At 48.4% G+C, this 26112-nt stretch overlaps 1 protein-coding gene across 1 annotated transcript in view; it reads right to left on the minus strand.

Moving 5' to 3' along the window:
- The window catches only part of qsox1 (quiescin Q6 sulfhydryl oxidase 1), a 119693-nt gene that overhangs the window by 4829 nt on the left and 88752 nt on the right, over positions 1 to 26112 (minus strand). Inside the window, exons 9-11 of the mRNA XM_067990735.1 lie at positions 17285 to 17407; positions 13748 to 13904; positions 11592 to 11780 (exon numbers count right to left, since the gene is read on the minus strand). Of these exons, the coding sequence (XP_067846836.1) occupies positions 11592 to 11780; positions 13748 to 13904; positions 17285 to 17407 (469 nt within the window). The remainder of the gene's footprint in view (positions 1 to 11591; positions 11781 to 13747; positions 13905 to 17284; positions 17408 to 26112) is intronic.

Below are 26112 nucleotides of genomic sequence, written 5' to 3' on the forward strand. Positions count from 1 at the left end.
CGCGGTGCCCTCCAAGAGCAGGATGCAACATGCGGTCCATGAGTTCCTCACTGGGGAGCAGGATATAAACACAGGGCCGCGAGATCGTGCCCCTCACTGTAACGCCCTTTGTGATACCGCCTGGCGGAGTTACCTGGTGGAGTGAATCCTGCCACCGTTCCTGGCAGGTCAACTTCCTTTGCCCAAGTTAAAAGTTGTCGGATTTTACTGCTCCCTTTGCCAGTCGATGTATTTTAATTACTGCGACTTCTGATGACGAAGGCAGAGAGACAAGTAGACAAGTACAGTGACAGCCGACCCTCACCATAATGTGGCACTTGGGACACCGCCAGATAACAAGCTGCAGTGAAGCGCACAGGGATAGTGAGTCTGCCGAGACTTCGGAGCTCAACTGCTCAGGGTTCCTTGATGGATGGCTGAACAGTTAAAAGCTCTACTGCTAACGAGGCAGATTGACTGGACACTCCATTAATGGGTTACCAGCAAGACAAGAGTTTCAAATCACACCGGCCTCTTGACTGCCTGTTCGGCTGAAGCCATCTGCTGCTCCCAACTACTGAATAAAACCCCGCAGTTATTCGAACGCTCAACAAATGACTTTGTAGCTTCCGGCTATTGTATGAAATCCTGCGCACTTAAAGGGGCAGCGTTTTCGTCAATAAGACTTGTTGGCCAAACCGTCTTTTGTTTGTTTTACAAACACACATACGTAGAAATACAGACGTTATAACACAGAGCTAGGCCATTCAGCCCAACTAGTACGTGTCGGCATTTACCCTCCACGTGAGTAAATAATCCTGATCACGTTTACCCACCCTGTTCCCATTTCCCTTCATCTCCTTTTCCTTCGTCCTCCGATCCAATCTAATCTTGAATGTTGACACAGTTTCTGCCTCAACCACCAGCCCTGGCAGTGAATTCCACAGCCTCACAACTCTCTGTTGTAAAGAAGTTTCTCCTGCCCTCTGATCTCTTACATTTAATCTGGTATTTAAGCTCCCTCATTCCAGACCCCACAAGTACTGGAAACAATCTGCTTTGATATACCCTGTCCCATCCGTCACAATTTTAAACATTTCTATTGGTGCATTGTTCTAATGAAAAAGCACCAATTTAATTGAGTGGCTGAGCAGGCTTGAGGGGGCTGAATGGCCTACTCCTATGTTTCAAGTCTTTGTGTTTGTAGATTGCAGTGATGTCAACAGCATTGATATACATTATCACGCTGTCTGTGGGACATCATACTGACCCACGGCTTCTCCTTCTCCCCATTACAAAATGTGTGCCGAACACTTTTAATGAAGATTCTGCAACAAAAGACGTCACAGATCCTCATTTCAAAGTAACAGTCCCTGGTAATGAAATGAACTGCACCAATACCAGGGAGACTTAGCGGGTAGAAAATGGCTGGCAGTGGATTCCCGATTCTTTTCCCCCCCTTTCTTTCCCCAGTGCTCGACACCTGGTATGGCGAGCGTCTCTCTGCTTGGCAACTCCCATGCAGTGAGGCTGTCCCCAAGGTGGCATCGTTTGAGATTGGGTACTTGCTTAGTTGGCAGCCATGGCTCAATGGTAGCACTCTCGCCTCTGAGTCTAAAGGCTCAGTGGGTTCACTGAGACTTGAGCTGATAATCCAGGCTGGCACTCTACTGCAGGACTGAGGAAATGCTGCACTGTTGGAGGTGCCGTCTTTCGGATGAGACGTTAAACCGAGGCCCAGTCTTCCCTCTCAGGTGGATGTAAAAGATGCCATGGCGCTATTTCGAAGAAGAGCAGGGGAGCTCTCCTGGTGTCCTGGGACAATATTTATCTCTCAACCAACATCACTAAAAAAACAGACGACCTGGTGATTATCTCATCACTGTTTGTGGGACCTTGCTGTGCACAAATTGGCTAATGTATTTCCTACATTACAGCAGTGACCACACCTCAAAAGTACTTCATTGGTTGTGAAGTGCTTTGGGACGTCCTGAGGTTGTGAAAGCTGCTATAGAAATTCAAATCTTTCTTTTTCTTTCTAACTTGAACTGTGCCAATCTACTTTGCAGTCGGTTGGATAATGCTGCACCACCTCATCCTCAAACTCATCAGGGCACCGACCCAGTTCACAAAACTGAAAAGATAAATTCCAGCACAGAACCAATTACGGATGGAGGGCCTGAAATTCCGCAGGGGTTTCCAGAGATCTCCTGCCGTAACTCCTGGGGAAACGGCCCCCTTTTAGTTACAGGAGAACCCCTGTGAGATTTCAGGGCCTATATCTTAAACATGTATAAAAAGTTAGTATTAACTGCTGAGTTACTGCAAGAGACCCTGTTTGTGCGCGTGTGCGTGTGTGTGTGTGTGTGTATATTATAAAACACACAACAGGAAGACAGACAAATGGAAAATTTATTGCAGCCCTCAAATGGTGTAAAAATCCCCTCTTCAAACAACACAATTCCCATTTTATTCGGTCTTAACTTCCTCATGAATTTTCCTAATGCTCATGAATAAATCCATTGCCCCGGGGGACCCACATTTCCACTATATTCTCTCTGTTGATATACGGTTCTATTCTATTTACTACCCACACATGATGTCCTGTGTCCGCTCCTCACCGCCCCCCTCCCACCCCAGAGTGTTTAATCCAGCCCCCCTTCCCTTTACAAAGGGGCGAAGCTACAGCTGCTTCCTTCTCCCCAGAGTCCAATATGCCCTTCATGACACTGGAAGTCTTGTATCACTCCCTTGGTTCCTGGCCAAACGAACCCTGCCACAAGCTCAAGTCTTTGCATTTAACGGGGACAAATAACAGAAGCAGCCAACCTGCCCCAACTGTTGTACTCACTGGGATTGCTGGAGCGGAGTGTAGTTGCAGCTGGAGTCTGAAAGCCAGGAGACTGCAAGTCCCAGTGATGCATTTGGATAATCAATGCAAATGCGATGCTTGTAGGTCCTTCCTGACTAACAAACCACCCGCATTTAGCCCATCAGCTGCATCGACAGGTCACCTTCAAAGTAAAGTTCATGATCTTTGTTGGCAGTTGCTTCCTTTTCAAGGGCGCGACCTCTCTATTCCCCGCAGGGCCGCGCAACTAAATCCTCTTAGGCCTTGTGCGTGCGAGACAGGACTTCAAGACGAGGGGGGGGGGGGCAGGGTGAAGGGTCATTTTAACCTAACCCACCCCCAGCGGGAAACCTAAGGGATCAGATCGGCTGCCCGATTTTACTCTCAGTGTTGTGGTACCATGACTACCACTTGAGGGTCACTGAAGTTAGGGCCCGAGCCCCAGTCCGGTAGTTCTAGGAAATCCCAGCTCCAACAGCACAGGCTGCAGATTAAGAACCTTTTGGTTTGACGATATACTTTAAAAATCGGGGGACATTTGCGCTCATTCAGTGCTAGAAAACATTTTTTCCAGTTTTGCCATTCGATGTCAGGATCAGACCTGGAAATAGCATTAGCCAGATGCTGGGTAAAGGCCGAGCTGTATCTGAAGTTGCGACATCTCTTGTAATATGCTTTTTGTGCCTGTGGTGCTCAGTTTTAATTTTTTTTGGTGTGAGCCGGGACCGCCACTACACGATAATCCCTGTTGGAAGGTGTGTGTGTGTGTGGGGGTGTGTGTATGAGTGTATGAGTGTGAGTACGTGAGTGTGAGTGTGAGTACGTGAGTGTGAGTGTGAGAGTATGAGTATATGAGTGTGAATGTGTGTGTTTGGATGAGGTCAGGCCTGAGCTATGACGTCAAACAGCCAGTACCCAAAGTGCAGGCTCACATGGGTGAAGTACAGTAAGGTGGGGGAGGGGGAGGGAGGGGGGCAATGTCTTTAGAAGAGATGGGGTGAGGAAAATTCTCCCATTGGCACTGTAAAGACTTGCTTTATTTGATGTGTTTTCCTCTTCTGTTGGCAGTTTTACTCCCCTGTTCTCATTAGATCTTTCTACGGTGATTTCTATTAGATTTAAAGTGATTGGTAGAAGGATTAGAGGGGAGCTGAGGAGAAATTGTTTCACCCAGAGGGTGGTGGGGGTCTGGAATTCACTGCCTGAGAGGGTGGTAGAGGCAGAAACCCTCAACTCATTAAAAAAATACCTGGATGTTCACCTGAAGAGCCATGAACTGCAGGGCTACGGACCAAGTGCAGGAAAGTGGGTTTTGGCTGGGTAGCTCATTTTCGGGCAGCGCGGACACGATGGGCCGAATGGCCACCTTCTGCGCTATAAATTTTCTATGATTTCTATTTCTCCAGCCCCACTTCCCATTCCAAAAAGGGAGGGCAGGTGATTCACGCCCAGGCCTAAGCCACCACCACACTGGCTGCCAGAAGGGAGCATAAAACAGTTCAAACATTGGCTTTTCCTCCTGCTAAAAAAGAGCACCTCACCTTCCCTCAGCGACCTCCCCAGCAAACCCCCCCTCCCACCCCACCATAGGAACAGGAGTAGGCCATTCAGCCCCTCGAGCCTGTTCCGCCATTCAATTAGATCATGGCTGATCTGTATCTTAACTCCATCTACCCACCATGGTTCTGTAACCCTTTAATACCCTTTGTCTAACAAAAATCGATCAATCTCAGTTCTCAAATTTTCAATTGACCCCCAGCCTCAACAGCTTTTTGGGTGAGACAGTTCCAGATTTCCACTACCCTTTGTGTGAAGAAATGCTTCCTGACATCACCCATGAAAGGCCTAGTTCTAAATTTAAGATTATGTCCCCTTGTTCTGGACTCCCCCACAGAGGAAATAGTTTTGGCTGAAATCCCGATAGACGAGCAAACGGGGGTAGCAAAGCTGTGACACAGCCCGCCAGTCACTAAAAGCTCAGCACCAGCAAGGGCCTCTCACCAAGAGCCTTTATTTTGTTAACATGTTGGAAATGAGATTGGACAAGTTAAGTGTCCTCAGGAAATAAGAGAACACCAGGAATATTTAATTAAGCTCTGCTGTACTTGACCTATTTGGTACTTTGACCCTAATTGAACACATCAATGAAAGACGTCAGTCACTTTCAATCCCATCACAAGCTGCCTGAAAGGGCTGGCTAGGGACAAGAACAAAATTCTGCATGGATCTCTGACTTATTTTATTTGCCATTTAACGCCTCTGAACAAGTGATATGTCTGACAAAGATTTAGCACGACAGTATTAACTGAAGAGATCTGTGAGAGAGTCGGTTCATTATATGGCAGGCATTAGGTGTTACAGGTCCAGCTGGTTCCTCCCACCAGTCCCCCATCTTTCGACATTCGATATGCAGCTTCAGGTAAGGATGGCACAATCATGCAGGAGGAGAAAAGGGGAGGTGCACCAGCACATGGCATGAGATGGGTCATGAGATAATAATGAGAGGGACACAGTGGGTGATGGAAGACGTTAGGCAGGGCATGAAGGGGTAAGTGTATTATGTGTTCAGACGTGGCTCAGTGGTAGCACTCTCGCTTCAGAGTCAGAAGGTCATGGGTTCAGAGTCCCAGTCCAGAGACTTAAGCACATAATCTAAGCTGACACTCCAGTGCAGTACTGAGGGAGTGCCAATGCATTGGCTGCCCTCTCAGGTGGATGTAAAATATCCCATGGCACTATTCAAAGAAGAGCAGGGGAGTTCTGGCCAATATTTATCCCTCAACCAACACCTAAAAACAGATGATCTGGTCATTAACACATTGCTATTTGTGGGAACATAGGAACAGGAGTAGGCCATTTAGCCCCTCAAGCCTATTCCGCCATTCAATGAGATCATGGCTGATCTGTGACCTAACTCCATATACCCGCCTTAACCAAAGGTATTAAGGATATGGGGCTAACAAAAATCTATCAATCTCTGATTTAAAATTAATAATTGAGCTAGCATCAACTGCCGTTTGTGGAAGAGAGTTCCAAACTTCGACCATCCATTGCGTGTAGAAGTGTTTTCTAACTTCCTGAAAGTCCTGACTCTAATTTTTAGGCTATGTCCCCTAATCCTAGACTCCCCAAACAGCGGAAATAGTTTCTCTCTATCTACCCTATCAGTTCCCCTTAATATCTTGAAAATTTCAATCAAATCACCCCTTAATCTACTAAATTCCAGAACACAGTTCTGGAGCTTGCTGTGCTCAAATTGGCTGCCGCGTTTCGTACGTTATGACGGTGACTACACTTCAAAAGTACTTCACTGACAGTAAAGCGCTTTGGGATGCCCTGAGGTTGTGAAAGGCGCTATAGAAAGTCAAGGCTTTCTTTCTTTTTACTGCCTTTGGTCTGATTAGAATCAGCTGCCCTTTTCTCTTTAGCACTTCCAGTTCATCTGTTTTTTTTACTTCACCCCCGTTTTTGTCTTGCTGCCATGTCTCCTTGCTCTCCTTCACCTTGGGTCACACCATGGGGATGGGGGGGGGGGGGGAAGAGAGAGGGGGGGCATGCGGTCATAGACGGTATTCGTGTCAGATCTAGGGTTGTAACTGCACGCACGAGACTTGAGTGAAAGGCTAACGCTGAGTGAGGCCTCACGGAGGGCATGCGCTGTAGACATCATTAACTCCACTGAACATCAGAACTGGGGAGCACGATTGACTGGCTGATATAGGAACAAATAAACGTTCCTTTTCTGCAATGGTTCATTAATGGATATCGGGAGAGCTTTTTCTCATGTGCAGAGGTTTGTTTTGACGATAGATTTGAATTTCAGCCCAGTCGGTCAAGTGGGAGAGTTTTGAGTAAACACTCAGTAACCTGTTTCATTCGGTGGGTAATCTGCTCTCTATTTAGTTCCTGAAATAAAAGGTTTGTGAACAGCTCCCTCAGGAGACTATACTGGCCAATAAAACCCTCAAAGATCCCAACTGTCATTAGAGAGTTTGCAAAGAGGGGGGGAAATTAATTGTACTGACACTTTACAAATGGTAGGATTTCATGCTTCATTGACCCTGAAGGATCAGAGATAAACGGCACGCTTCAAACACTCTCCCCTGGGGAGAGCCCAGCTCCACGTGCCATGTTCACCAGCCGCCCTCGCGCTCCCCTCCCCTCCCCCGAACACAAGGCTGAAGAAGGCTGCACCAGATAAGCGGCAGCCTGCGTCCTCACTGCAGCCACCTGCTGCCTCGCTAAAGCTTCAGTAATCCAAGAAAAGCTCAACCCATTCTCTCCCAATTCTCCACTTCACAAAGACCTGGTAGCTTCATGAACTCTTACTGCTTGCACATGTCGCAGTCACGAAGAACAAGCATTCTGTTACACCACCTATCTGACATTTGTTTTGCAAGTTTTTTTTCCTCTGTTGATTGTGAGGCTCCATCTTTTCAAGAGCAATGTTCTAGAAGGAGTCTCTTGGGCCTACCTACCCTACCCATGGCCAGGTGGTATGCATCAAGGCTCCTGCCAAGATTGCTCCTGAACCATCCTCTGGGTGCTACTTAACGTCAGGTTGGACAAGGCCATATTGTGGCTGTACTCAGTGCTGTCAGGTTAGGGCAGTGTCTGGAACTGTTACTGTCCTGAAATGTGCTCACGTACTGTACACCTAAACCTCTTGTATTGCCTGCTACACCACTTCTTTTCCCCTAGGCCACAGCTCTCCTGTATCAGCACAAACTTCACAGCCAGTCAGGAACAACTCGCCCCCTCCCTTCCAAATGTTTATGCCATAGTCCCAGGCATTGCCCTAACCTGACAGCACTGAGTACAGGGACAAGGACAGTCCCAGGCACTGCCCTAACCTGACAGCACTGAGTACAGGGACAGTAACAGTTCCAGACACTGCCCTAACCTGACAGCACTGAGTACAGGGACAGGGACAGTCCCAGACACTGCCCTAACCTGACAGCACTGAGTACAGGGACAGGGACAGTCCCAGACACTGCCCTAACCTGACAGCACTGAGTACAGGGACAGGGACAGTCCCAGACACTGCCCTAACCTGACAGCACTGAGTACAGGGACAGTAACAGTCCCAGACACTGCCCTAACCTGACAGCACTGAGTACAGGGACAGTAACAGTCCCAGGCACTGCCCTAACCTGACAGCACTGAGTACAGGGACAGTAACAGTCCCAGGCACTGCCCTAACCTGACAGCACTGAGTACAGGGACAGGGACAGTCCCAGACACTGCCCTAACCTGACAGCACTGAGTACAGGGACAGTAACAGTCCCAGGCACTGCCCTAACCTGACAGCACTGAGTACAGGGACAGTAACAGTCCCAGGCACTGCCCTAACCTGACAGCACTGAGTACAGGGACAGTAACAGTCCCAGACACTGCCCTTACCTGACAGCACTGAGTACAGGGACAGTAACAGTCCCAGGCACTGCCCTAACCTGACAGCACTGAGTACAGGGACAGTAACAGTCCCAGGCACTGCCCTAACCTGACAGCACTGAGTACAGGGACAGTAACAGTCCCAGGCACTGCCCTTACCTGACAGCACTGAGTACAGGGACAGTAACAGTCCCAGGCACTGCCCTAACCTGACAGCACTGAGTACAGGGACAGTAACAGTCCCAGGCATTGCCCTAACCTGACAGCACTGAGGACAGGGACAGTAACAGTCCCAGACACTGCCCTAACCTGACAGCACTGAGTACAGGGACAGTAACAGTCCCAGGCACTGCCCTAACCTGACAGCACTGAGTACAGGGACAGGGACAGTCCCAGGCACTGCCCTAACCTGACAGCACTGAGTACAGGGACAGTAACAGTCCCAGGCACTGCCCTAACCTGACAGCACTGAGTACAGGGACAGGGACAGTCCCAGGCACTGCCCTAACCTGACAGCACTGAGTACAGGGACAGGGACAGTAACAGTCCGAGACACTGCCCTAACCTGACAGCACTGAGTACAGGGACAGTAACAGTCCCAGACACTGCCCGAACCTGACAGCACTGAGTACAGGGACAGTAACAGTCCCAGGCACTGCCCTAACCTGACAGCACTGAGGACAGGGACAGTAACAGTCCCAGACACTGCCCTAACCTGACAGCACTGAGTACAGGGACAGTAACAGTCCCAGGCACTGCCCTAACCTGACAGCACTGAGTACAGGGACAGGGACAGTCCCAGGCACTGCCCTAACCTGACAGCACTGAGTACAGGGACAGTAACAGTCCCAGACACTGCCCCAACCTGACAGCACTGAGTACAGGGACAGTAACAGTCCCAGACACTGCCCCAACCTGACAGCACTGAGTACAGGGACAGTAACAGTCCCAGACACTGCCCTAACCTGACAGCACTGAGTACAGGGACAGTAACAGTCCCAGGCACTGCCCTAACCTGACAGCACTGAGTACAGGGACAGGGACAGTCCCAGGCACTGCCCTAACCTGACAGCACTGAGTACAGGGACAGGGACAGTCCCAGACACTGCCCTAACCTGACAGCACTGAGTACAGGGACAGGGACAGTAACAGTCCCAGGCACTGCCCTAACCTGACAGCACTGAGTACAGGGACAGTAACAGTCCCAGACACTGCCCTAACCTGACAGCACTGAGTACAGGGACAGTAACAGTCCCAGGCACTGCCCTAACCTGACAGCACTGAGTACAGGGACAGTAACAGTCCCAGACACTGCCCCAACCTGACAGCACTGAGTACAGGGACAGTAACAGTCCCAGACACTGCCCTAACCTGACAGCGCTGAGTACAGGGACAGTAACAGTCCCAGACACTGCCCTAACCTGATAGCACTGAGTACAGGGACAGTAACAGTCCCAGGCACTGCCCTAACCTGACAGCACTGAGTACAGGGACAGTAACAGTCCCAGACACTGCCCTAACCTGACAGCACTGAGTACAGGGACAGTAACAGTCCCAGGCACTGCCCTAACCTGACAGCACTGAGTACAGGGACAGGGACAGTCCCAGACACTGCCCTAACCTGACAGCACTGAGTACAGGGACAGTAACAGTCCCAGGCACTGCCCCAACCTGACAGCACTGAGTACAGGGACAGTAACAGTCCCAGACACTGCCCTAACCTGACAGCGCTGAGTACAGGGACAGTAACAGTCCCAGACACTGCCCTAACCTGACAGCACTGAGTACAGGGACAGTAACAGTCCCAGGCACTGCCCTAACCTGACAGCACTGAGTACAGGGACAGTAACAGTCCCAGACACTGCCCTAACCTGACAGCACTGAGTACAGGGACAGGGACAGTCCCAGGCACTGCCCTAACCTGACAGCACTGAGTACAGGGACAGTAACAGTCCCAGACACTGCCCTAACCTGACAGCACTGAGTACAGGGACAGTAACAGTCCCAGACACTGCCCTAACCTGACAGCACTGAGTACAGGGACAGTAACAGTCCCAGGCACTGCCCTAACCTGACAGCACTGAGTACAGGGACAGGGACAGTCCCAGACACTGCCCTAACCTGACAGCACTGAGTACAGGGACAGTAACAGTCCCAGGCACTGCCCTAACCTGACAGCGCTGAGTACAGGGACAGGGACAGTAACAGTCCCAGGCACTGCCCTAACCTGACAGCACTGAGTACAGGGACAGTAACAGTCCCAGGCACTGCCCTAACCTGACAGCACTGAGTACAGGGACAGTAACAGTCCCAGGCACTGCCCTAACCTGACAGCACTGAGTACAGGGACAGTAACAGTCCCAGACACTGCCCTAACCTGACAGCGCTGAGTGCAGGGACAGTAACAGTCCCAGGCACTGCCCTAACCTGACAGCACTGAGTACAGGGACAGTAACAGTCCCAGGCACTGCCCTAACCTGACAGCACTGAGTACAGGGACAGGGACAGGGACAGTAACAGTCCCAGACACTGCCCTAACCTGACAGCACTGAGTACAGGGACAGGGACAGGGACAGTAACAGTCCCAGACACTGCCCTAACCTGACAGCACTGAGTACAGGGACAGGGACAGGGACAGTAACAGTCCCAGGCATTGCCCTAACCTGACAGCACTGAGTACAGGACTGATGACATCCCTGGGCATCGTCTGAATCCAGAAGCACTGAGTATATATTTCTGATTAAAATGTTAAGATTTGAACAGTGGGAAAAGGTGCAAGACACAAACAGCTCGCCCAGTTGTAATCTAATTCCCAATTGGCTGGTTTAAGAGTCTGAGAAACACTACACCATGTTGACTGACACCAGCTTTGCCACCGTCACTATTATGATGACAAAAGGTGCAATATAAATGCAAGTCTTTCTTTCTTCCTTCCTTCTCTTGAATGTAGTGAATATAGTTAGTGTGCGCGCACACACACGCGGACACACACACACGGACACACACACACGGACGGACACACACACACGGACGGACACACACACACACACGGACGGACACACACACACACACGGACGGACACACACACACGGACGGACACACACACACGGACGGACACACACACACGGACGGACGCACACACGGACACACGCACACACACACACACGCACACGGACACACACGCACACGGACACACACGCACACGGACACACACGCACACGGACACACACGCACACGGACACACACGCACACGGACACACACGCACACGGACACACACGCACGAGGGAGCACTCACAGCCCACTTTTTAAAATATGCAAACAATTTCATCTGCCTAGCTCGGGCCTCCGTCGGCGGTTTGCCCTCACCTGCCAGCCTGTTGTTGACCCGGTTGTGTCGAGACCACAGCCACAATATGGCCTTGTCCAAGCTGTCGACCTGCTCCATAGATTCTGCTGCCATGGCTTCGAAATGGCTGGCGCACTCCCTACAGCCGAAGAAGTGTTTGACATATCGCCTCAGTGTGTGAAGAACTTCCAGAGGGTCAGTCTGAGCACCTGAGGGAAGGTGGAGGAAGAGAGAGAGAGAAAAAAAAATCACTGTGAATGCCAGAGGCCAGGATGGGTTCCACTCACCACCCCGCCCCCCCCACTGCTCTGCGCATCACAGAGTGATCAGGGGTCACTCCCCTCCACCCCACCCCTTTGCTGGGGTCAATTACCTCCTTGCTCGGGTCAGCTCCCCCCTTTCTGGGGTTGAGTCCCCCTTTGATGGGGACAGTTCCCCACTGGCTAGTCATCCTTCAGTATCTCACTCACACACCACCCTGACATGGAAATATATCGCCGTTCCTTCATCGTCGCTGGGTCAGAATCCCGGACTTCCCTTCCTAACAGCACTGTGGGAGAACCGTCACCACACGGACTGCAGCGGTTCAAGAAGGCGGCTCACCACCACCTTCTCAAGGGCAATCAGGGATGGGCAATAAACGCAGTTTTGCCAGTGTTGCCCACATCTCAAAAATACATTTTAAAAAACAACTCAGCCGGTCCTGGATAGGAAACGTGAATGCTTCCAAACCAGGACTCTTCTGTAACTGAGAGACTCACAAAAGCCTCATGGAAGTAAGTTTACAGTGAACTGCTCACCCATCTTAGTTGCTGCAGGCCAGGTTTCTTCATTAATTCTGACCTGTGAATGTGAATCACCTTAAGCTTCCACAAAAGCACCCTCTCCTCTCCCCTCCCCATCCCATCTTCTTTTTCCTCTCACACGTCACCATTATGAATGTGGCTGTCGGTTTGCTGTATACAGAAGGTAATGTTCTGGGTAAGTGCCATCGCAGACAGCATGGATTCATAGGGCTCGACCCAGAGGAGATGGCCGTAAAAAAAAGGGAAATATAAATTTTGGTTTTGGCCGAAGTCTTTACGATTCCCTACAAACATCCCACCTGCCAAGTCTCTCACATTCAGTCTCACTCATTTCAACCAAGACTCAAGTTTGCACACCGAATTCTCCCACCTTTACAATATTGATGTATTATCGATGCTCTCTCTATAGTTTGCTGCTTCCTTCTGTGGGAGGAGATATTATCTCCCATCTCCAGGGCGACGTGCTCCTGGGAAAGGGCTGAGAGAGCACAGCATGCATTCTGTGTGACCAGTTGCCATTTTGAGCTCCGTCATTTGTGCCACCTTGATACATAACCAGACGGAAGCAAAGAGTAAAACCTAACCTGCTACCCGCAGTATGAGATGTGGCTCTTAACATCAGTGGTGTCCCATTGGTTGGAATAGCTGTCAATCATCAAGTGAGGCGAGTGGGTTCGGATGAGAGGGCGGGGGGGTTCGGCTGAGAGGGCGGGGGGGTTCGGCTGAGAGGGCGGGGGGGTTCGGCTGAGAGGGCGGGGGGGTTCGGCTGAGAGGGCGGGGGGGTTCGGCTGAGAGGGCGGGGGGGTTCGGCTGAGAGGGCGGGGGGGATCGGGTGAGACGGCGGAGGGGTTCGGGTGAGACGGCGGAGGGGTTCGGGTGAGACGGCGGAGGGGTTCGGGTGAGACGATGAATGAGGTTCGGGTGAGATGGTGAAGGGATTCGGGTGACCGACAGCTCATTGCAGCAGGCGTGGATCTACCTAAGCTGGTGGGTGAAAATCTCATGGTTTCCAATGTGTCACACTTTTAAATCTCAAAGTTGCACTCCTCAGAACCAGTCAGCTGTGAAACCTCCATTTCAGCTCCAAACTGCCTCACTCCTGGAGTTCCATTTTCTTTGCCAAAGTCTCTACCTAGTATTTGATAAAATATATATCTTGCACAAGACATGAGGTTTACAGGACTCCAGAGATGAGGGCTATAAATAAAGGCTTCTCCAAAACTAGAACCCAAAAATATACTTTCTTTTAACCAATCTGGAGGAACTCTATGGGAGAGGACCTATCACCCATACAATTACCTTCTTTAAGATATGAGATAGATGATATACAAGAAAACATTGAAAGACAGGCTGTGTAGTTGAAGCCTTACTTTTTCCCCTGAGTGCCAGCGATTCGTTGTATTTTGCAGCCTGCACAGTCAAGACGTGGAACAGGGTCCAGAGGGAGCATGGGTAACCTCGGAACTGAGGCCTACTGCCCCGGCAACCCACCCAATTCACTCCGTCGGATAACGAGAGCCCAGTTACCTAGGAAGGAAGGAACAAAATGAAAACTGATGATATTTTGACACTTTCGGAACATGTCTGGTACACGCTCCACATACAAATATGTACAGGAGCTGACACTCACACATTAAAGCTGTACAGCACAAACGGAAGTGAATATGAACATTAGGATCAGCAGGAGGCCATTCTGTCCCTCGAGCCTGCTCCACTATTCAATTAGATCATGGTTGGTCTGCACCTCTGCTCCATTTCCACTCCTTTGTTCCATATCACTTGGAGCAAATTGTTCGCTCGTACCTGTACTGCACATATACCAGAGCGAACTCAGCCATCCTGCATCAGGCAGGAGTAAGTTGTCCCTTTTACCAGGTGTGCTCTGTAAAAGATTTGACACTGAGATGCACGCATGCCTTATAGCATCAAATGAGAGTTGCAATCGGAGAGCTAGTGTATACTTTCCACGTATAATAATGTCTTGCAGACGCAGAACTAGTTCGAGTGAATGATTCCCTCTTGCTCATTGTACGATATAACAACTCACATTGTGACACCCATAAACCACACCATGCCAGACAGGAGTGGTTTCCTTTCACTTACTGTATACAGAAATGAGTGGACACAGACACGCAAGAGCTGTAAAGCACAGATGGGAATGAGTTGTTCTCTTTTACCCAATGAACACTGTGCACATACAGCAACTGATACTAAGTCACATGAAAGCCGTAAATAAATCCCTTCCGACTGATGTTTATGATGTTCCTTTTAAAGATTAAAAACTTGCAACGTTGGCATTCAAAATGTAACAATGCTACAGAAAACAGATTGATTAAGATGGAATACACACTGAGGAGCTAAATATGTGTCTTCCAGATGTGGCCATTGCTGGCGAGGCCAGCATTTGTTGTCCATCCCTTGCTGCCCTGAGAAGGTGGTGTTGGGCCTCCTTCTTGACCCACTGCAGTCTGTATTCTTTGTAGCCGTTTGATACAATTGAGTGGCTTTCTAGGCCACATCAGAGGGCAGTTTTGAGTCAACCATGATGGTGTGGGACTGGAGTCACGTATAGGCCAGACCGGGTAAAAATGGCAGGTTTCCTTCCCTAAAGGACAACAGTGAACCAGTTGGGGGTTTTTGACAATCAGACAGCTTTGTGGTCACTTTTACTGATACCAGCTTTTTATTTCCAGATTTTCTTTTAACTGAATTCAAATTCTCAAACTACCATGGTGGGATTTGAACTTGTGTTCTTTGGATTACTAGTCTAGTAACATAACCACTACACTACTGAGGGGCAGCTTTACCAATATCGTGACCTCTTTTTCTTTGTTTTCCAGATGTGGGCAATGCTAGCAAGGCCTTTGTCTGGAAGAGTGGTTGTTTGTACAACTGAGTGGCCCAGGTCATTTATGTGGGCAGTAAGAATCAATCATGTAGTGCTACGTTTATAGGTAAGCAATGGCAGACTCCCTTCCCTGAAGGACATTGCTGAACCAGTTGAGCTTTTATACCAATCTAGCAGCTTTGATGGTCACTTTTTCTGGTACCAGTCCATAAATTACTACGTGAATTGAATTCAATTTCACAACTTGGGACTTGAGCACATGGCCTCTGGGCTGCTAGTCCAATACTATAACACAACACTATTTTCACATCATATAAGATACAAATCAGGCAGATCATCCAGCAAGAAAGAGCTTCCAGTCTCCCGTCACAACAAACAACTGTTTTTTTAAAATGGTTCCAGGGAGTTTGCCTCCACTTTCCTCTCCCAGAATCCATTCCAGGCTCATTGATCACTTTCCATGAGAAAATCCTGCTGGTATCAGTACTGAATCTGCCTTTTATCAGTCCCCTTGTCCTACTTTCACAGTTTTAGTTTGAAGTAGTGTTCCAGATCTTCCTTTTCTATCCCGGTTATTATCTGATGTGTCAGGCGTATCAGCCTGGCTCCGTTGGTAACGCTCTTGCTTCTAATTCAAGAGGTGTGGGTTTAGGCTCCGGTCCAAGATTTGAGCACCTAATCCAGGCGGACACTTCAGTGCAGTACCGAGGGAGTGTTGCACTGTCGGAGGTGCCGTCTTTGCCGAGTTGTTAAAACGAGGCCCCATCTCCCTGTTAGGGTGTTGTGTAAAAGTGGCACTATTTGAAGAACAGCAGGGAGTTTTCCCAGTGTCCTGGCCAATAGTCCTCCCTCAACCAACACCACCAAAAACAGATATCTGCTCAGTCATTCATTCTCTTTGTGGAACCATGATGGCCGAAAATTGGCTGCTGTGTCTTGCACGTAACAACAATGACTACTACACTTCAGAAGGAATTCATCAGTTGTAAAGCACTTTGGGACATCCTGAGGGCATGACCAGGTGCTATGTTAATGCAAGTTCTTTCTTTATATGCTTCTATAAGGTCAAGTCTCAGTCACCTCATTTTGAGCCTGAAAGGCCCAAGTCCATTGTGCCTTTCTGCATAACTGTTTCTCGGGGTCAGTCTGTGCCCCTTCTCTGAATTAACTCTAGGCCTTGTGTCTCCACGATCAGCACTGTTTGAGCATGACTTGTTTTTGTCTCTATGGTTCAGTATTGATGCTTCCTGGTTGTACAGTCCAAAAAGTAAAAACTCATAATGTCTGCAAGATTCTTTCCAAAACAACTTCCCACTTTCCCACCTGAAGGTGCTGCCCCGTGGTGGGGTCCCCTTCACCAGGGAAGAGAGCAAAAGGGAGTGGAAATGGTGGGGGTGGGAGAGGGTCTTTGATCAATTGTAACACTTCCACAACTGCTTTCCAGCTGAGATCAGCTAACACAGCACATACCTTCCCAGTCTGTACAGCTCAGTCATGCACTCGGCGGTGCATTCAACAAGTGAGCCACAGGGGCACCTTCAAAGGAAAGAAAGGTTAGTAACGTAGGGAGGGCAAAACAAAGAGTTAATGGAACCATGTCAAAGTTTGCAGGTTTGTCAACGGAAGCAAAACGGGGAGTCACTGAGCAAAGAGGGAAAAAAAAACCTGTATTCTGATGTGTCTGGGACGTACATCATGAGAAAAGATATAGATAGAATTTACAGCACTGAAACAGGCCATTCAGCCCAACTGGTCTATGCTGGCGCTAATGCTCACACGAGCCTCCTCGTTCCCTACTTCATCTAAACCTATCTGCCTGTCCTTCTATTCCTTTCTCCCTTATCTACTTATCTAGCTTCCCCTTAAAAGGCTATTCGCCTCAACTACTCCATGTGGTTGCAAGTTCCACATTCTAACCACTCTGGGTAAAGAAGTTTCTCCTGAATTCCTTACTGGATTTATTAGTGATTTTCTTTATTTTTTATGGCCCCAGAAAGAAAGAAAACTGCCATAAAGCGGGACACGATCTATGAATTCAATGCCTAAGCGGGCAGCTTACCCCCTTCTTGTTGCCCAGCACATCCATATAGGCGTTGTAGGAGATTTGTGCCGTGCCAACGTCTGCCAGCCAGGCCTCAGTGTTCCGAAGCAACTTCATGACAAACGGTCGCCCAGGAAAGAACTAGAGAAAGAAGAAAAAAAGGTATTTCAACAACTAGTCAAAGAAAACCACATGCTTTTTTGGTCGCACATTCTAGGCCTACTCCAGGCTCTGACACTTCTCACAAGATTAATATAGACGAGGAAGCCCATCCGTCCAAAAGAAGAAGGCAACAATCCCCTCACCATGACATCCAATCGTTTTGTGAATGACGTGAAGGTACCCAGTGTACGCATCAAGAAGTCCCAGATCAAACTAGATGTATGAGTTAGGTCCCCTCCGACCCCACAATGAACCTTAACCCTAGAGCACCATTCTGTGACATTTTCCATTTCCCACTCCAGCTATCCTAAGGTCCCTCTGAACTCGGCTGACGATTCACTGCCAGGAAGAGCTGAATGATTGGCCAGTTGTGTGTCATGGACTCATGCTCTCTAGAAATCGGGTAAATTTCATTTAGGATCCTTTACAGCCGGGAAATGGCTGACAAGCTGCTTGTGAACAAAGGTAGCTGGCAGCCTGTCTGAGTGTGCAGTATGTTAAGTTATTCACACAAGTATTCCTCAGCTCATCAGAGCAAATTACACTTTTGAAGTTTATACAATGAATTCCACAGACTATAAATCCAAGGCATGGACGCTTCACAAAGCATCAAGGAAACCAAACACGGAACACTATGTCATCGTACTCACAGAAAAATATAGAACAAGGCAACGGTATTAAGGGTTATGGAACCAAAGCGGGTAGATGGTATTAACTTAGAGATCAGCCATGATCCAACTGTAAACAATTTTACAACACCAAGTTATAGTCCAGCAATTTTATTTTAAATTCACAAGCTTTCGGAGATTTTCTCCTTCCTCAGGCAAATGTTTCAAGATCTCCTTGAAGCCTACGCATTTATACATATTGAACAATAATACATGGTGTTTACAGACTGCCCCTGCAACTGCCCGTTGCCAAGGCAATCACCGTGTTCAGACAGAGAGGTGTTACCTGCAGAACCTCCGAATACACATTCAACAAAAAAACAAACAGGGAAAAAAAAACAGAGAAAAAAAAAACACAGAGAGAGGCAGAAACATCCGGAAGGCAGAGAGAGCCAGCAAATGACCCATTATATTAAAAACAGATAACATTTGTTCGCTGGTGGGGTAACGTGTAGCGTGACATGAACCCAAGATCCCGGTTGAGGCCGTCCTCATGGGTGCGGAACTTGGCTATCAATTTCTGCTCGACGATTTTGCGTTGTCGTGTGTCTCGAAGGCCGCCTTGGAGTACGCTTACCCGAAGGTCGGTGGATGAATGTCCATGACTGCTGAAGTGTTCCCCGACTGGGAGGGAACCCTCCTGTTTGGCGATTGTTGCGCGGTGTCCGTTCATCCGTTGTCGCAGCGTCTGCATGGTCTCGCCAATGTACCATGCTCTGGGGCATCCTTTCCTGCAACGTATGAGGTAGACAACGTTGGCTGAGTCACAGGAGTATGAACCATGCACCTGGTGGGTGGTGTCATCTCGTGTGATGGTGGTATCTGTGTCGATGATCTGGCATGTCTTGCAGAGGTTACCGTGGCAGGGTTGTGTGGCGTCGTGGACGCTGTTCTCTTGAAAGCTAGGTAGTTTGCTGCGAACGATGGTCTGTTTGAGGTTGGGTGGCTGTTTAAAGGCGAGTAGTGGAGGTGTGGGGATGGCCATAGCGAGGTGTTTGTCCTCATTGATGACATGTTGAAGGCTGCGGAGAACATGGCGTAGTTTCTCCGCTCCGGGGAAGTACTGGACGACAAAGGGTACTCTGTTGGTTGCGTCCCGTGTTAGTCTCCTGAGGAGGTCTATGCGATTTTTTGCTGTGGCCCGTCGGAACTGTCGATCGATGAGTCGAGCGTCATATCCCGTTCTTACTAGGGCGTCTTTCAGCGTCTGTAGGTGTCCATCGCGTTCCTCCTCGTCTGAGCAGACCCTGTGTATTCGCAGGGCCTGTCCATAGGGGATGGCCTCTTTGACGTGGTTAGGGTGGAAGCTGGAAAAGTGGAGCATCGTGAGGTTGTCCGTGGGCTTGCGGTAGAGTGAGGTGCTGAGGTGCCCGTCTTTGATGGAGATTCGTGTGTCCAAGAAAGAAACTGATTCTGAGGAGTAGTCCATGGTGAGCTTGATGGTGGGATGGAACTTGTTGATGTTATCGTGTAGTCTCTTTAGTGATTCCTTGCCGTGGGTCCATAGAAAGAAAATGTCGTCGATGTATCTGGTGTATAGTGTTGGTTGGAGGTCTTGTGCAGTGAAGAAGTCCTGCTCGAACTTGTGCATGAAAATGTTGGCGTATTGGGGTGCGAATTTGGTCCCCATGGCTGTTCCGTGTGTTTGGGTAAAGAGCTGGTTATCGAAGGTGAAGACATTGTGATCCAGGATGAAGCGGATGAGTTGTAGGATGGCTTCCGGAGATTGGCTGTTGTTGGTGTTGAGTATTGATGCTGTCGCAGCGATGCCGTCATCGTGGGGGATACTGGTGTATAGTGCCGAGACGTCCATCGTGGTGAGAAGTGTTCCTGGTTCAACTGGTCCGTGGGTACTGAGTTTTTGTAGGAAGTCTGTAGTGTCACGACAGAAGCTGTTTCTCTGTTTTTTTTTCCCTGTTTGTTTTTTTGTTGAATGTGTATTCGGAGGTTCTGCAGGTAACACCTCTCTGTCTGAACACGGTGATTGCCTTGGCAACGGGCAGTTGCAGGGGCAGTCTGTAAACACCATGTATTATTGTTCAATATGTATAAATGCGTAGGCTTCAAGGAGATCTTGAAACATTTGCCTGAGGAAGGAGAAAATCTCCGAAAGCTTGTGAATTTAAAATAAAATTGCTGGACTATAACTTGGTGTTGTAAAATTGTTTACAATTGTCAACCCCAGTCCATCACCGGCATCTCCACATCATGATCCAACTGAACAGTGGAACAGGCTCGAAGGGCTGAATGGCCTATTCCTGTTCCTATATTTCTAGAACAGTGTCTTTCACCAACTTTACGTTGAGGGCCACAACCCTGAACAGTACCTTGCTCAAGATCCACTCTCGGGAATGCTTAACATGCCATACACCAAGGAGTGATGGGACTTGGGCCTATGCCTGGGATTCCCCATATAGGGAATATCTGTACTCAAATGTGTGACCTGGAGACTGTCAAGTGGAGATCAGGAATATCCCTACAGATTTAAAGAGAAGAGTAAAGAAAATGACAAGACTGAGAGCCCCATTAAAACTACAGGTCGCATTGTTCCAAGAGATTTACTTTACTTGCTGTACGGATGCTGGAATGGCCACATCACCTATTGACAGTCCCTTCCTTTCTCTTATTGGACATTTTTTCCCTGATCAGCCAGGTATCTGACAACTGCAGAAACCCGTCTCCATCGTTAACAGTCTCCAAACTGCACCACAGGAGGACCCATTAAGATAGAGTTTCTGTTTGAAAGATGTCAAGTGAACGCTTTCTCCCTCCCTAGGGCCATACCCCACTTACCCAAATCCAGGGACCCCCATGTGTGTGTGCAGGAGAGGGAGACATCGGGGTCTGAGAGGGACATCGGAGAGGGAGACATCGGGGTCCGAGAGAGACATCGGAGAGGGAGACATCGGGGTCTGAGAGGGACATCGGAGAGGGAGACATCGGGGTCTGAGAGGGACATCGGAGAGGGAGACATCGGGGTCTGAGAGGGACATCGGAGAGGGAGACATCGGGGTCTGAGAGGGACATCGGAGAGGGAGACATCGGGGTCTGAGAGGGACATCGGAGAGGGAGACATCGGGGTCTGAGAGGGACATCGGAGAGGGAGACATCGGGGTCTGAGAGGGACATCGGAGAGGGAGACATCGGGGTCTGAGAGGGACATCGGAGAGGGAGACATTGGGGTCTGAGAGGGACATCGGAGAGGGAGACATCGGGGTCTGAGAGGGACATCGGAGAGGGAGACATTGAAGCAGGGTGGAAAGGAAGGTTTATTTTGTTTTTTTAAACTCTGTGCAATGGTTTTTTATTTAATTTATTTTGTTTATTTTTGCCTGATCCAGCCCTTCACACCCTTCACCAGGCGTGAATCGGAAGCCGTGGGAAAGCCGTAAGTTTAAAATCACTTTAATTATCTACTACGTCAGAAATAAAGTGCCTTAAGTACCTCAATGAAGTACATTTGGGACTTCCGGAATTGTGAAGCGCACACACAGGTGCGTCAGTGGGAAACCCGGAAGTCGGCGGGTCGGAGCTGGCTTCCGAACCTGCTCGGGATTTTTGCCATTTTCTTAGCCCCCCCCCGCCCCCAATGTATCTGCAAGTTGATTTTAAAATTGAGCCCAGACAGTGAAGCTCCAATGGAGTGAACTGTTAACAGAGTGAGGACTTTCAACTGGGAATTTGTTGAGTGTGGGAATTAGGTGCTGAGGGAGGGAGGAGGTGCTAAGAGATTTAAAACAAAGAACTATAGACTAATCAATCAACTTTTAAAACGTAAATAAAAAATACATAAAATTTTAAAAAGACTAGGGCCACGTCTGAGCGGAGCATAAAGGAAGCGGTGTGAGGAATCAAAAAAATCAAGAAAATGTTGAAAGTGACGCCACAAGACAAGCAGGAGCACCGAGGGTAAGTCAGTAAGTATTTAATTCACTGGCCAGTGTTTCTGGTGCTTATTGTTCTTAGTGGTTAGTGTCTTTAGTGGTTGGTTAGTGTTTTTATAGTGGTTTGTGTTTTAGTGTTAGATAAACAGTAAAGTGCCTTAAAGCTGAACAGTTTAAATAACTGTTGCTAACATGGCAGGACAACTGGGGCCCGTCACATGCACATCCTGTGCCACGTGGGAACTCCAGAACACTTCGTGTGTCCTGAAAAACCACATGTGCAGGAAGTGCCGCCAACTGCTCGAGCTCAAACTCAAGAGTTTCTGAGCTTGAGGGGTGGCTGGTGTCTCTACAGCGCGTACGAGAAGCTGAGAGTTTCGTGGATAGCACGTTTCAGGAGGTGGTCACCCCACAGATACAGAGAGTTCAGGCGGGCAGTGCAGGAATCCCCTGGGATTGTTGAATACCAGTGAGGGTGTTGACACCTCGGGGGAATGCAGTCAGGAGCAAATCCATGGCACCGTGGGAGATTCGGATGCACAGTGGGGGGCAAAGGAAATGCAGTAGTTATAGGGGATTCGATAGTCAGGAGATAGACAGGCGTTTCTGCAACTGCCAATGTGAGTCCCGCATGGTGTGTGGACTCCCAGGTGCCAGGGTAAAGGACATCACTGAGACGGTGCTGAACAGTTTGAGGGGGGAAGGGGAGCAGCCAGAAGTCATGGTCCATGTGGGAACCAATGACATAGGAAGGAAAAGAATCGAGGTCCTGCAGTCAGAGAGTTTCAGGAGCTAGGGAGGAAGTTAAAAAGCAGGAGCTCAATGCTAGTAATCTTTGGATTACTCCTAGTGCCACACGCTAGTAAGTATAGGAATAATAGGCTAAGACAGGTTAATGAGTGGCTGGAGCAATGGTGCAGTGGGGAGGGTTTCAGATTCCTGAGGCATTGGGACCAGTTCTGGGGCAGGAGAGATCTGTTGAAGATGGATGGGTTTCACCTCAACAGAACTGGGAGCAATGTCCTCACGGGGAGGTTAACTAGTGCTGTGGGGGAGGGTTTAAACTAATTTGGCAGGGGGATGGGCCCCAGGGTGAAACGGTAGAGAGAAGAAACAAGGTGCACAGAGGACTGGGAGGGACAAGTAGCTCTAGATTAAAGAACAGTTCAGAAATAGGAGGGATCAGACAGGGGCCAATGCGAGACAGTCTAAGATGCGATTGGAGTGCATGTCTGTAAATACACGTAGTGTGGTAAATAAGGTTGGTGATCTGCAGGCTCAAGTCGCCACATGGGACTATGATATAGTGGCAAAAACAGAGACCTAGCTCAAAGAAGGAAAATTGGGTACTTAATATTCCTGGCTATGAGGTATTCAGTAAAGATAGAGAAAGAAAGGAGGTGCGGGAGGGTGGGGGTAACAGTATTGATCAAAGAAACTATTAGCACACTGGAAAGAGATGATGTAGTTGAGGGGTCAAACATAGAATCTATTTGGTTAGAATTAAGGAACAATCGAGGAGCTAATACGCTACTGGGTGTATACTATAGGCCACCAAATAGTGGGAAGGAGATAGAGGAGCAAATTTGCAGACAAATTACAGAAAAATGCAAGAACTATAGAGTAGAGATAATGGGGGACTTCAATTATCCCAATATAGACTGGGACAGTAACAGTGTAAAGGGCAAAGAGGGGGAGGAATTCCTGAAATGTGTACAAGAGAACTTTCTGGAACATAGAAACATAGAAAATAGGAGCAGGAGTAGGCCATTCAGCCCTTCAAGCCTGCTCCTCCATTCAATATGATCATGGCTGATCCTCTATCTCAATACCATATTCCTGCTCTCTCCCCATACCCCTTGATGCCTTTTGTATCTAGAAATCTATCTAGCTCCTTCTTAAATATATTCAGTGACTTGGCCTCCACAGCCTTCTGTGGTAGAGAATTCCACAGGTTCACACCCTCTGAGTGAAGAAACTTCTCCTCATCTCAGTCCTAAATGTCCAACCCCCTATCCTGAGACTGACCCCTCGATCTGGACCCCCCAGCCAGGGGAAACATCCTCCTTGCATCCAGTCTGTCTAGCCCTGTCAGAATTTTATATGTTTCAATGAGATCCCCTCTCATTCTTCTAAACTTGAGTGAATACAGGCCGAGTCGACCCAATCTCTCCTCACATGACAATACTGCCATCCCAGGAATCAGTCTGGTGAACCTTCGCTGCACTCCCTCTATGGCAAGTATATCCTTTCTTAGGTAAGGAGACCAAAACTGCACACAATACTCCAGGTGCAGTCTCACCAAGGCCCTGTATAACTGCAGTAAGACATCCTTGCTCCTGTATTCAAATCCTCTTGCAATGAAGGCCAACATACCATTTACCTTCCTAACTGCTTGCTGCACCTGCACGTTTGCTTTCAGTGACTGGTGTATAAGGACACCCAGGTCCCTTTGTACATCAACATTTCCCAATCTATCACCTTTTAAATAGTACTCTGTCTTTCTGTCTTTCCTTCCGAAGTGGATAAATTCACATTTATCCACATTATGCTGCATCTGCCATGTATTTGCCTACTCACTCGACTTGTCTGAATCGCCTTGAAGCCTCTTTGCATCATCCTCACAACTCATGATCCCACCTAATTTTGTGTCATCAGCAAACTTGGAAATATTACATTTGTTTCCCTCATCGAAATCATTGATATATATTGTGAATAGCTGGGGCCCAAGCACTGATCCCTGTGGTACCCCACTAGTCATTGCCTGCCACCCCGAAAAAGACCCATTTATTCCTACTCTCTGTTTCCTGTCTGTTAACCAATTTTCAATCCATGCCAGTGTATTACCACCAATCCCATGTGCTTTAATTTTGCACACTAACCTCTTATGTGGGACTTTATCAAAGGCCTTCTGAAAATCCAAGTAAACCACATCCACTGGTTCTCCCTTGTCTATTCTATCAGTTACATTCTCAAAAAAACTCCAGTAGGTTTGTCAAACATGATTTCCCTTTCATAAATCCATGTTGACTTTGTCTAATCCCGTTGATATTTTCTAAGTGTCCTGTTATCACATCCTTTATAATAAACTCTAGCATTTTCCCTAAAACTGATGTTAGGCTAACCGGTCTGTCGTTCCCTGTTTTCTCTCTCCCTCCTTTTTTAAATAGTGGGGTTACATTTGCCACCCTCCAATCTGCAGGAACTGTTCCATAATCTATAGAATTTTGGACGATGACAACTAATGCATCCACAATTTCCATGGCTACCTCTTTTAGTACTCTGGAACACAGTAAGCAGGAAGGAAACAGTTCTGGTGCTAGTTCTGGGGAATGAAGTGGGGCAGGTCGAGCATGTTTCAGTGGGGGAGCATTTGGGGAACAGTGATCATAATATCATTAGGTTTAGTATAGTTACGGAACAATCAAATGTCAAAATATTTAACTAGAGGAGGGCTAATTTCAGTGAGTTAAAAAGGGATCTTGCCTAGCTGGATTGGAATCAAACATTGGTAGGCAAAACAGTAATTGAACAATGGGAGGCCTTCAAGCAAGAGTTGGTTCGGGTACAGAGTAGACACATCCCTACAAGAGGGAAAGGAAGGGCGTCCAAAGCTAGAGCTCTTTTTTTTTTATTCATTCATGGGATATGCGCATCGCTGGCAAGGCCAGCATTTATTGCCCATCCCTAATTGCCCTCGAGAAGGTGGTGGTGAGCCGCCTTCTTGAACCGCTGCAGTCCGTGTGGTGAAGGTTCTCCCACAGTGCTGTTAGGGAGGGAGTTCCAGGATTTTGACCTAGCGATGATGAAGGAACGCTGATATATTTCCAAGTAGGGATGGTGTGTGACTTGGAGGGGAACGTGCAGGTGGTGTTGTTCCTATGTGCCTGCTGCCCTTGTCCGTCTAGGTGGTAGAGGTCGCGGGTTTGAGAGGTGCTGTCGAAGGAGCCTTGGCGAATTACTGCAGTGCATCCTGTGGATGGTGCACACTGTGGATGGTACACACTGCAGTCACGATGTGCCAGTGGTGGAGGAACTCAATGTATAAGGTGGTGGATGGGGTGCCAATCAAGCGGGCTCCCATTTATTGCAAGGGGAATGGATTATAAAAGTAGAGATGTTTTGCTACAGT

The sequence above is a fragment of the Heptranchias perlo genome, chromosome 9, assembly GCF_035084215.1.
Source record: "Heptranchias perlo isolate sHepPer1 chromosome 9, sHepPer1.hap1, whole genome shotgun sequence".
Classification (NCBI taxonomy): domain Eukaryota; kingdom Metazoa; phylum Chordata; class Chondrichthyes; order Hexanchiformes; family Hexanchidae; genus Heptranchias; species Heptranchias perlo.